At 40.6% G+C, this 13,026-nt stretch overlaps 1 protein-coding gene across 5 annotated transcripts in view; it reads right to left on the bottom strand.

Moving 5' to 3' along the window:
• The window catches only part of thrb (thyroid hormone receptor beta), a 63,204-nt gene that overhangs the window by 38,411 nt on the left and 11,767 nt on the right, over window positions 1–13,026 (bottom strand). For 2 of the 5 annotated variants that reach the window (XM_077547873.1, XM_077547871.1), the window contains exons 1-4: window positions 9,555–10,174; window positions 3,847–3,947; window positions 3,622–3,769; window positions 2,962–3,167 (exon numbers count right to left, since the gene is read on the bottom strand). In XM_077547873.1, coding sequence (XP_077403999.1) covers window positions 2,962–3,167; window positions 3,622–3,769; window positions 3,847–3,947; window positions 9,555–9,897 — 798 coding nt within the window. In that variant the 5' untranslated portion in view covers window positions 9,898–10,174. Of the gene's footprint in view, window positions 1–2,961; window positions 3,168–3,621; window positions 3,770–3,846; window positions 3,948–7,036; window positions 7,076–9,554; window positions 10,175–13,026 lie in introns of those variants that run through there. The other 3 variants (XM_077547876.1, XM_077547875.1, XM_077547874.1) reach the window with 3 other exon arrangements.

Here is a 13,026-nt window from a genome sequence, read left to right on the forward strand (position 1 = left end):
CGAGGAAGCATCTCAGTTCACTTACTGTTGTTGGTTCTTGCATCCTTTTCACAGCCTAGGTCTTGCATGTATCTGGACTGATGCCGCTGGCGGAGACCACATGACCTAGAAAGCGCACCTCATGCTTTGACAGGTCACATTCCTCCATGTTCAGGGTGATGCCCGCCTTCTGGATCTTCTCCAGCACTGCATGCAGGCCGTCATCATGCTCTCCCGAGTACGACCCCAAACCAGCACATCATCCATATGGCACACCACTCCCTCAAGTCCTTCTGTGACCTCTGTCACCATTCTGTTATGGAAGTGTTCGGGAGCTGATGTTATGCCGAAAGGAAGGCGCTTGAAGTAGAAACGCCCAAATGGAGTGATGAAGGTCGTCAATTTCACTGACTCTTCTGTCAGAGGAATTTGCCAAAACCCCATACTTGCATCCAACTTGCTAAAAATTCTGGCTCCAGCCAGCATTCCTAGTGTTTCCTCCACTGATGACAAGATGAACTCTCAACACACTGATTCGTTCAGTTTGGTGAGATCAACACACATGCGAACGGCACCTGACTTCTTGAGCACCACCGCAATACCAGCACACCATTCTGTCGGCTCCTCGATTCTGCATATCACACCAAGGTCTACCATGTGGGACAGTTCCTGCTTGACATTTTCCATCAAAGGCAATGGGATCCTCCTCAGTGTTTTCAGTGAGAATGGTTGAGCCCCTAGTTTCAGCTTGATCTCATATGGCTGGCGCAATTCTTCAAGTCCGCTGCATATTTTTGGGAACGTTTGCTTTAATGTCTCTATAGTGACACTGTCCAACTGTGCAACCAGCCCCAGTTTACAGCTCACGGATCTACCCAGCAAAGCTGTGTGTAGATGACGCACAATATGTACATTCTCCATCTCGGCTTTCTCCCCTCTTCTCAGCAACAGTTTGGCGACGCCCACAACATCAAGAGAAGAGGACTCCTACTTGGCCCTAGAAGTGGCTTTCTCACTTTTCAGAGTATGGGTGGATTGTTTTTGTATACCTGCTGGAAAACGGTGTGTGGCAGGGCTGTGACATCAGGACCAGTATCGATTTTGAACTGCACACTGTTGTCATTGATGTCAATGTTGACCAACCAGAGATCTCCATCCGCCGTGATGCTGCCAAGGAAGATTGCATCCTCCACCTCCTCCTCTTTGACTTCATGCACTGATTTAGGAGTCCTGCACACAGGACTGTAGTGTCCCTTTTTCCCACATGCGTGACATTTATTCTCATTCGCAGGACAATCTTGTGGTGGATGTGATGGATAAGTGCCACATTTATGACACTGAGCTTTTCTTTTGCTATTCTGAGCATTATGTGGCTTATTTGCATGCTGGGGTTTGTTTTTAGTAGGCTTACTAGTTTTTTAGCTCTCTGACTCTATCCACAGACTTAGCATCACTTGCCTGTGCCACCTCGCAGTGAAACTTGCTGCTTTTTTACTTCCTCGCTTTGCGTGCCATCCTGACAGTTTTATTAAAGGTAAATTCTGAATCCAACTGCGTGTATTCCGACAGCCCTTTATCTAGCAGTCTAACAACGAGTCTGTCTCAGATTAGCTTGTCATGTAGCCCACTGTAGCAGCAGTGTTCGGCTAGCACATACAATGCAGTGACGAATGAATCAACTGACTTTCCTTCTCTCTGCTTGCGCATGTTAAACTTAGCACGCTCAAAAATTACTTTCTTCTTGACCACGAAGAAATTTTGAAAACCATTGCGCACCCCTTGGTAAGTGTCTTTTTCGGCAGCCGTTAGCGTTAGGCTTCGTAAGATGTCATCCGCCCCGTCCCCCATGCAGTATATCAACGTATTGACCTGGTTCTCCTCATAACTTGCATTTAGGTTACTTGCCAGGCGAAATCGTTCGAATCTGCAGATCCATTTGTCCCACTCTTGTGGCTTTGAAAAGGGCTCTGGTGGCTGGATATTAAACATACCATACGGTCCTGCTGCCGCCATTAGCTGTCGACCACCGTTGCTAGCGTCTTCTCCGTCTCCTCCATGACTCATTTTCTCCCCTTCACTTTCTTTATGTCGCAGAAATCAAAACTATGTTTACTCACGGGCTTCACCTCACACAAACTACAGCACTATACTGACACCATGTCGACTTATCCAATAACTTGCGTTGAGTCCAACTGTACGTTTAGCATGAGTGTCTTTATTGTTTCTCAGCATTCTTTTCTGTCCCTGGCGTCATCACAAACGTATCTCTAGTTCTATCAAAACCAGTTACACCACAGAGGGAGACAAAGCAACCCTTACCAAAAAGTAGTATACATTAAGTACATAATATAGAGTATACTTAAGTTTATTTTTCGAGTCTAACAAGTCATGAGAATAGGTAGCATTAAGGCTAGCCACCGAACGCATTGTGAACACTACGTAAAAGCGGGCTTACTTACCCTCATAATTGTGAATATAACTACAAGGGTGCAGTTTAAATCCTTTTGTTGTTCTTGGGAGATGACGTGCAGGACTTGCTTGAATGATCCAACAAGTGAGGTAAATCACGCAGGGATCGAGGGGAAAACACACTAATTTTAATAGGACGAAATACGACTGGAAGTTACCTACACGTCAGTTTCGCCGGAAGTACGTGGCATATAGCTCATTATGCAAGATGACAAACAGGTGAGAACAGAATTTGAAAATGTGTTGCTGTGGTATAAAACAGGAAAATAACCATAATTTTAAACGAGTCCACTCAAGGGCAACTTACTGAAGCAAAGAATATTGCCAAAAGTCAGAGTTCTGAAAGGGTTACAGACTGTATCTAAACATTGTCGTCATGGACTAACAAAATACAGAAGAGGAGTTTAGGGGCTGACAGTTTGCGGGATAGAAGAGATGTTGCAAACTGCAGAGTTTAACACTGCAGTGCAAACACAATGTTGGCAAAGGAGGGAGGAGAATAATGTATCTCACCAAGAATTTCCGTTTCTGCTTCCAGTGATTTCCTTGAGCATTTGTGGCTATATGGGCGTCAGTAATCATGTGAATGAGGTCCCACTCCTCCTGGGTGGGCTCGTGTTGATCCAAAACTGTTTTTTGTAGTTCCTCCTTGCGGCGACGCTCACGGTTTTCCTCAATTAGCTTGCGTTTGGCAAGTCGCTTGCTCTCATCCAACACCACTTGAGGTATCGGTTGGCAATGAGTGGGTGGTTGTGGTGGTTGAGGGATGGCGGAGGAGGTAAGACAAAATGACAAAATTTAAGTGCATTATAACTTTAGATGGAAGGTGTGAAGGTGCTTGCTGTTGCCCACTCTACATATGTATGTATATATATTAGGGGTGTAACAAAAAACGGTTTGAACCGGAAAATCACTTTTTGATTTAAAAGATGCAAGTGTATCAAATCGAATCGTTCTACTAAATATATTAAGCTACATATTGAATTGTCTTCTATCGGAGAGATATACTGTATCTTACAGGGAAATGGCACATTTACTGTACTGACAAGTTGCTTCAAATGTATGTAAAACAATTTTTTAAAAATCATTGCATCATACCCTCTCGAAATGAACCGTACGATATCGAATTGAATCATAATCACAATAAAAGAAAGAATGTGTGTCTTGACTTACAATCTGTAGCCATTCCGACTGCAATACACTTCTTGAAGCGACAATCCTGGCACTGGTTTCTGGTCACTTTGTCGATGGCACATTTTCTCTCGTACTTACAAGTGTAGGTTTGGCTGAGCTTTTTCTGAATTGTCCGCCTGAAGAAGCCCTAGATAACAGATGGCAAAACATATGTTCAAAAATTCTTCCATTTACTTCTACAATCCATTCCGACTTATTTGTTACCTTACAGCCTTCACAGGTAATACAGCGATAATGATAGCCTGTAGCTTTGTCCCCACACACTACACATAGCTCATCTTTGTCCAGGTAACTTGGTATGTACCCTAGGGGAGAAGAAAATATTTTTTATTGTATATTGGACATACTATAGCAGACATGGGCAATCTCGGTCCTCGAGGGCCGGAGTCCTGCAGCTTTTGGAGGTTTCTCACTTCCAACACAAGCTGATTCCAATCAACAGGATCGTTATCAGGCTTATGCAGAGCTTGCTGATGCGCTGATCATATACGAGCTGTGTTGGAGAAGGGCAACATGCAAAACCTGCAGGACTTCGGCCCTCGATGCCCACCTCTGTACTATAGGCTACATATACACACATTCCTCTGACTTATTTAATTTATATGAAATTGAATGTTGTATATTTGCCTGAAACAGTCGTGGTTGATTGGCTACGACCGCAGAAAAGTTTTCCAAGTTCAATTTCAATTGTACTATATAAAAACTGTAGTAACATAAGAATGAAAATAATTTAACAGTTTAATTTAAAGTGACAGTGTGTCATAAATGACCACTAGATGTTGCTATATTATAAAATGCAGCTGAAGCACATGCATTTCGAAGCACGCACAATACGGTGGCTTAGAGAGACCACACTTCGCAGACAGACCACCAGTTCTTATTTTACGTGAGCGAAAGAGCATCCCGGAGGCAATGGCGACTTGGCAGCCGATGTGAAGCCCGGTGAGCAATGCCAAAAGACAGAGCAAGCTAGATTTAACCGGAGCAATTTAGAGGGGCTAGCGAGAGTTAGTTGGAGTCATAGGCTGGAGTGGCTAACAAGAGCGGCTAGAAGGAGATACTAGGGTCCGATACTAGATACAAACACCGCGAACGCTAACTACGTTCACAAAGTTGTCTTTTGGGCATCCGTAGATGGTAGATTGTGGCGAAACATGTCAGCCTCTTGTAAGGTAAGATTCCAGCCATTTAATATCATTCGTGATTATTAGACCAACGTTTATATAAAAAATGTACGTTGATATGATGGAACATATTTGGCATATTATTGAAATATATATCGGGTTTTAAAATAAGCGAAGTGCGCATGACGTTTGCACATGCGTGAAAATAAAGTTAAAAAAAATAAAGCGTGGCTACCAAAATAGCCGTCAATTGAATGGCGGCGATTGGAGTGCTGAAAGTGTTTGCTTAACTGTACACTTAAAGCTTGCAAGCATTGTTTAAACAGCTTTCAGCCTTAAGTGACAAACGACTGACAAGGATGGAACACAGGACCCAAAAGCTTGATTCACAAGTCACAAACAGACTGATTTATTCAATAGTAAATAGTGATTTGAAAGTATCAACCAAAATTCACAGCAAGGCTGGACTCAAAAACAATGCAAGAAAAGTAACAAATTAGTAAACTCGGCAAGGCTGGTAATAACTAGGAACAAAAGTAGCAACTAAAATTCACAGCAAAAGGCTGGAGGCAAAAACTGACTAATGCACTATCAACAAAAAGCATGGATACTTGAACATAAAACAAGGGACCGCTTACTATAGTGGTATAGCTCAGGACGTGGCAGAAAAACAAGACAAACTGACAACAGACAGGGCTAAACTCATTTATACACAGGGGGTTGTCACAGGTGGAGACAATTAGACTAATGCGGTAAAACAGGGACAGGAAGTAATGCTACTGACACAAGAGGAAACTATAACTACAAAATAAAAGCAAATACGATGACATGAAAAACAGGACTAAAAACTAAGAACTTAACACAAGCGACGAGACATGACAACGACAGGTACACTTGTAAACCTCCGCTGCGTCTTGACTGCGTGCTCCGGACACGTCAGTTTTACGGACAAAACTTACCGGCTGCGCACAGCTGCGGTCTGGCAGCTCCGTCGCGAACAACTTCCCGCCGTGTCTCGTGTGATCGCGCGCGATAATGTGGCATTAAAAACAACGATAAACACACTTCTGTCTGTGCTCAAAAGAGAAGCAGAAATAGAGGTGGATGGGAACCTTTGATTTAACCTAATTTGATTTAACCTTTTTTTCCTGCCTTTTTTTGGTTGTCCTTATAAAAATGATGTGCTATGTCATATATTATTTTGTGGCTTTCCACCTCCAATATAAGCCTCTCCTCGTCCATGTTCACTGGTGTTTAAACCGTGAATAAGCACCTGGCCCGTTGACTCTAGGCCTGGCTACGCCCATCGTGACGTTTACTGACATGATTGCGAAATAGGATCTGGCGAGTGTTTTATTATGTTAAGTAACCGGAAACTTTATGTTGAAACTGCGTCGGTCTTCCTGTCCCGCTCAATGCGTTCTGTGCTAAATTGCCATTTGACGGATGCGGACGGATGCATCGTCCGGCAAAAATAGAAAATAGGTCTCTCCGTGTGGCGGCCTCCGGCACGACGCAGCTGCTCCGCAGTCGATCTGCAGCGCACACGCAGCCGGTGTAATTTGAACGAGCTGATAGAATGGAAACGAATCGGCTGCGCCGACGGAGCGGAGACGCAACGCACACGCAGCTGGTGTAATTTGAACAAGCTGATAGAATGGAAACGAATCGGATGCGCCGACGGAGCGGAGCGGAGACGCAACGCACACGCAGACGGTGTAATCCCGGGTAATAGAGTGACGGTCATTTAACTCATTCACTGCCATTGATGTCTATAGACGTAAAAAATTCATTTTAACTATTTCTATTAGTTTAACATTTTTTTCCACATTTGTTAACAAGATATGAAAACCTTAAAAAATCAATCAATCATTTAGAACAGATATAAAATTTGTGATTAATGGTGAGTTAACTAGTGAAGTCATGCGATTAATTACGCAAAATTTTAATGGCCTGCGCCCCTAATTTTTAATAATCTTTTCTTTCTTTAAAAAGAAAAAGAAAATATAAAAAATAATTAAATTAAATAATTAATCCCATGACTTCACTAGTTAACCCACCATTAATCACAAATTTTATATCTGTTCTAAATGTACAATAAAAAAAATTCTAGGTTTTCATACTCTTGTTAACAAAAGTGGGAAAAAATGTTAAACTAGTAGAAATAGTTAAAATGAATTTTTGATGTCTATAGCTGTCAATGGCAGTGAATGAGTTGAGAACCTGCTTCTAGCACCCCAATTGCCCGCTTCAGTGAAGAAAGATCCTACCCGTCTCTTCCTTCGTGTCCCGGTGTCCCTCCTCGGTCCCTACTGCCGGTAAAGTGCACACATTCAGCCAAATATTAATCAGTTAAATAATCTTAAGTGTAGTGTCCCGGCAGAGGGCAACCCTAACCTCAGTAACGACCCGCTATGCATGTTTAAAATAGATTAAATAAAAAACATCAACTTTCCAACGGTGCAATCAGAGCTTCCCCTGTTAGACTCCATTAGTTTTCAATAAAAAGTTGGTAGCAGGTTACTAGCCAACCTGCCCATAATGCACCGCGCTGCCGAGATGCACACTTTGCTTATTGAGTAATGAATTATTAGTGAACCACTAGATGGTGCTAAATGTTACATGCTGTCAGTATGAAGCTGTAATTTATTGGTATTCCCCCTTTTGGCCACCAGGAGGCAGTATAATATGGAGAACCAAAAATGCCACACAAAAAAAGTGAAACTTAGGTTGGACTGCCTTTCGATGGTGGAGTGTTCTCTTATTTACACCAAGCAGGTCGGCGAACAAGGAAGTATTGAAGGCCTGCATGGAGAACTCCAGCAATGGTCGACAAACTGTCACTGTCCACTGTCACCACAACTTGCGACATGAGTTGCATGACAACTTCCCACAAGTTGCTGTAAACAACAAGGTCCACAGTTTCTTTTGTGTGTGTGAATGGGCTCTTTGCACAAATCCACAAACTGATTAATCCAGGTGTGCCTCACCTCAGTAACCACAACAACAATGGCCAGAACACCTGGATTAATAAATTTGTCCAATCATGAAAGACAGGAAATGAAGGAGTGGTATTGATTTCAGGAAGTAGTGGATTTGTCCAAAAAAGCCTATTCTCCCTTGCTGTGGAATGGGCATTGTCCGACATAGACTGACATGTCGATCAACCAATAGAAGAATAGTTCAACCCAAGTCACACTTAGGAATGCCTCCTCATTTGAATAACATTTTATGACGCAATTCATGCTGACAGCATCTGTACCATGGAATAAATAAATATGAGAGTAGAGCATTTGTATTTATTGATTGACATTTAATTCTATTTATATATTTTTTATTTATTTCCACGTGTATTTTTTATATGAATTTGTTAATCTTTTTTTGTTTTGGGTTTTTACTTGTATTTATTTATTTATTTATTTATGTAAAGCTGTGTTTGTTTTAAATGCACAATGTGTAATTTTCTTTGTTTCATGTTTACTTTCACATTAAACAGTGTCTTTTTTGATGAATTGTTCAACATTTGCTAGACTGCTGCTTATTGTGAAGTGGGTTAAATTCAGTTCATTACCACTATTTGGTGTTTCAAGTCAAGATTTTTCCTGACAGCTTTTATTTTGTTTTGACTTTTGAGTAAGTTTGTTAGTTTTAATTATTTGTTTGAATTGTTTTTTGTTTTAATGTTATTTTAATTATTAGTTTTAGTATTAGGTTTAGTTTTTTTTTTTTTTTAATATATGGAGTATTTGTCAAGTGCAAGACTGAGAATTTTTTTTAATCTCCTGTGCCATAAAGTTACCTAAAATTCTCAAATTGTTAGACCTGCTTTTTTCTGTACAGATGTACAGCAATAGCGAAATCAATTAATTTAAAATGAATCCTGAAAGCCCTGATTGGATAAATAAGCACTATAGACAAGACTACAAGTTTTCATTGTGAAGGTACAATTACAATGTGACTATCATTAGCACACATGACATTTCATTATTTTACTGTTTTTAATTCAAACACTTACACATATATATATATATATATATACAGTATATATATATATGTATTATGCCTATCAAAAGATCTTTCATACACTACATCTTGGGTATAATGCAATTCAACAATATATCATTATACTGCATATGATGTCACAAATTTTTAATCATGGCATTTTTGGGGTCTCCTAAAAAGTAATGATTTTGGTGGTAAACAGATTTCACCCAATGCCAGCGATATACAAATAGTGACAAAAGGAGACTGAAGTCCTTGAGCTGCTTAAATTCATATCTGATCAATACGAGTAGCTACACCACCAGATGCAAAACAACACAACAGAGTGGAAGTAGTTCGGTCAAGGACTTGGCTTGGAATAGAAGTCTAGGATCAAATCTTATTGAACTAAAAATATGGAAAGTGGGCAATTTTTGGATTTCTCATTGTATGCTTTGTTGTGTAACACTCTTTGGGACATAAAGAATGAATGTAATATTTTGAGGAAAATTGTGTGTTGGGTGAGGGGAAACCAATGATTATCTTGTATGAGCCTTCTGTCACTTCTACATCCAATCAATAATAATCCAATCAATAAGGAATCCTGCTGCATGACGCCAAGACTTGGATTTATGCTAAGAATTAAATCGGAAATCCCAGACATCATTGATTCAACGATCAAATGGTCACCCCTAATTAATAACATGAAAAATATTTTATAACAATAGAAAACAAACAAACAAAGAGAAAATTACATTTACGTACTTTAACACCAAAATACCAACAATCATAATCCAGGTATCCTACCTTTCTTATGAGCTCCTTGCATCCATTGCGCATGTAAGAGATCTGATTTCATCTCAGGAGAATATTCATGATGATTATGGAAATTATTGACAGGGATCTCCATGTTACAAAAGTCAGTCTTGAAACCAGAAGGGACACCACTATACAAACAATTATAATGATGGCTTGATGGCCAAACCTGCTCCAGGCAAGGCGGATGGTGAAGAGGTTGGGTTTCACAGTGATGTCTATACCCTGGTCCTTCACCTGCGTAGAGGCAGTGGTCTCCACTACCCTGAATTGTGTATTCGCCGACCACAACGTGAGACATTTCATAAGAGTCTGGTATGCAGTAATTCATCATAGAAATCCACAGCAGAAAAGTATCCAAACACTAATAAAGTCTGATATATCTGAATTTTAAGAAAGAAAGAAAACAGTTCTAATCAATCAATATATCAATCAAAATCTGCATTAATCCTAAAAAAAAAGAAAAGAAAAAAATGGTCTGGAAAAACTCCAACCTAGCAACCAAAAGAAGAGAAGCTAAGAACCAAAAGGTATGTATACAAAAATGTCCACTAACATCACAGAGCACAGCAAGCCACTGGCCACCCGCCACACACAGCTGAATTGGGACGTAGAGATTTATGACGACGTAGAGCCCTAATCGCACGCTCCACAAATCCTTGATGTGCCACAGACTGTGGACATGTCACAGATTAAGACCTTTTGCATTGCACCTATGCTAAATACTTACTTGGAAATACTCAAGCCAATTAAATTTAATTCTAAACAAAGGACATTGCAACAAATGCAAAAACATTCAAGATCTCAAATTTGAAATTTACTGAACTCAGATAACTTTCAAAAACCTACGACTTCCCTTCCAAGACAATGTCAATGGCGTTGGGATGAAGCCTTCTGTGTGACAAATTGGTGATTTTTTCCCCCCATAGGTCGATACTATTGTTGTGTGTGTGTTAGTTTGACAAATTATTACTCAAATTCAAGTTTTGAAAATGGCTTGCTCTTTTTGCCGATGCCATGTTAATGGTTGAACAAACATTCCTTTTTTTTTTTGTCTCCTGAAAGGTTTACATTTTGGAGGTACACTCTAAAAACTGAAATGTTGACTCAACTTGGAAAAACTGAGATAATCTTTGTAAGTTATTTCAACTCAACTGTCATTGTATAAATGCCACAAGATTACTAACAATTTAATTTGTATTCTCTGATACTACTCCATTTAATTATATACTGTAAAAAATAGTGCTGGACCAACTTAATACATAGAGGTAACAATTTGTATCTTTTAAAGTTATTTCAACTTAGTCATTGCGTAAATGCAAAAAACATCTCTAGTTAGGAAAGTACAGAGAACATGATTTGTTTTGTATTCCACAAGCTTAATTAAGTTGAACGAACATATTTTTAACTGCAAAACTATTTCATTTAGTCACTTGTTCTTTTTCTTCAATTCTTCTTTAGTCATGCTCCTACTGATGACGGGATCAGGAAATGGAGGTTCTTTATCTTGGTCAAGGACACTCAGAACACAGTCACAAGGGCCGGAAATTGAGCCCACAAACTGCATTGAGAGAAGAGCACTCTACTACTGACCCACGGCACCACTTGGTAATGATGAATTTTATTGAACAGATGGCTGGACTCAAGGGTGAAAGTGGTTAGAATTTCTTGCCAGAACTCCCTGACTGACAGATTTTTTTATTTTATTTATTTATCTCATCCATCCATTTTCTTAACCGCTATCCCAGCTGGCTTCAGGGAGTAGGTGGGGTATACCCTGAACTGGTTGCCAGCCAATCGCAGTATTTATTTATTTATTTTGGGAGGGCAGTTTAATTCCTCCTCAAACCACCGCCACGCAAAAATAAAAATATCCTTTTGGTACAGTTACACAGGACACACAATAAAACAACAGGTCTTACACATGCATTAGGTTACTGCACTACACATACTGTACCATGATTGTAACAAGGCAAAAATAAAATGATTTTCATTCAAACTTGTATTTTTTCAATGATGTGCAAAATAACAGTTAACAAAAACACCAATAACCCCAAGCTCCATCTCCTAATAATATTTTCCCTCCTATCCATCCATTTTCTTAACCGCTTTTCCTCACAAGGGTCACGGGGGGTGCTGGAGCCGATCTCAGCTGGCTTTGGGCAGTAAGCGGGGTACACCCTGAACTGGTTGCCAGCCAATCGCAGGGCACACAGAGACGAACAACCATCCACGCTCACAATCACACCTAGGAACAGTTTGGAGTGTTCAATTAACCTGCCATGCATGTCTTTGGAATGTGGGAGGAAACCGGAGTACCCGGAGAAAACCCACGCGAGCACGGAGAGAACATGCAAACTCCACCCAGGAAGGCCAAAGCCCGGACTCAATCTCACGTCCTCTGCACTGAGAGGCGGACATGCTAACCAGTCAACCACCGTGCCGCTTCCCTCATTCCCTCACGTCTAAATGCAAAACCTCAATTTGAACTACTTTAGAACATAACATTAGAATTTTAAGGATATAATAAGTAACATAAATTAACAAAAATAAATCCTAATCAGTCTTACATTGTGCAGATTGAAATGGAATATACTTTGAAGATAACGTAAACATTGACTTTTTAAAAATTGCTTGGACACCAAGTTGCTTTACTTTATGGCAGGAGGTGCAGCCTATATAGATACCCATTTTGATCATGAAACAATTCATTTTTGTTGCCTGAATTGCAGTTTTTTTCCCACAGACAGTAGGGCTAGCAGCATCGTCTGTACTTGTGTTTGGGAGGGTCCTGCTGTCTCTTCTAGCAGGGTGACTCCCCCTCCCCTTGCTGTGAGTCTGGGTTACCTTATTTTTTTCATCACCCCTGTAGACCCTAAAGCGAAGAGAAGGCAAATGGTAAGAGTTGAGGTATTGTTTGATGACAAAATCAGAGCATGTCACCAGAGTCTGAGAGAAATGTGAGGCAGGCAGCAAATAGGTGAGTTTCTGGGTGGAGCAGGGAAGCTTATGGCCAGGTAAGGACAAAAGACTATTTCCTTCACATTTTGCATGGGGTAGTTGGCCAACTTCACATACGTCAGCCAAAGGGGTCCTTTAGATCCGCTTGGGAATGAAAAGACTGTGAAACAAGGCTGGACAAGGGGCTTGGCGCCAAATAGGCCTGGATACACCAATCCGACTTCATGAGTCGGAAAGCGTCCAGGCGTCACCTTGGGTGTGCGCCGTCTGATTAACGTATAAAACGTAGGATCCCGTTGGTTTGCGTTTGGAAGGTGTTTTTGCCAGATTCCACATGTTGAATCATGTCAGCCCGTTGACAATTGATCATGCTGATTGGCTGTTAGCTAGCAAATCAGCGCATGGTAAAGTGACGAATGCAGATAATCAGTGTAAACCTTTTCAATACACGGCCTTTCATATGCAAGTCAGTGTTACTATATTGCTCGTTTTGCAAATTATT

This window comes from Vanacampus margaritifer, chromosome 17, assembly GCF_051991255.1.
Source record: "Vanacampus margaritifer isolate UIUO_Vmar chromosome 17, RoL_Vmar_1.0, whole genome shotgun sequence".
NCBI lineage: Eukaryota > Metazoa > Chordata > Actinopteri > Syngnathiformes > Syngnathidae > Vanacampus > Vanacampus margaritifer.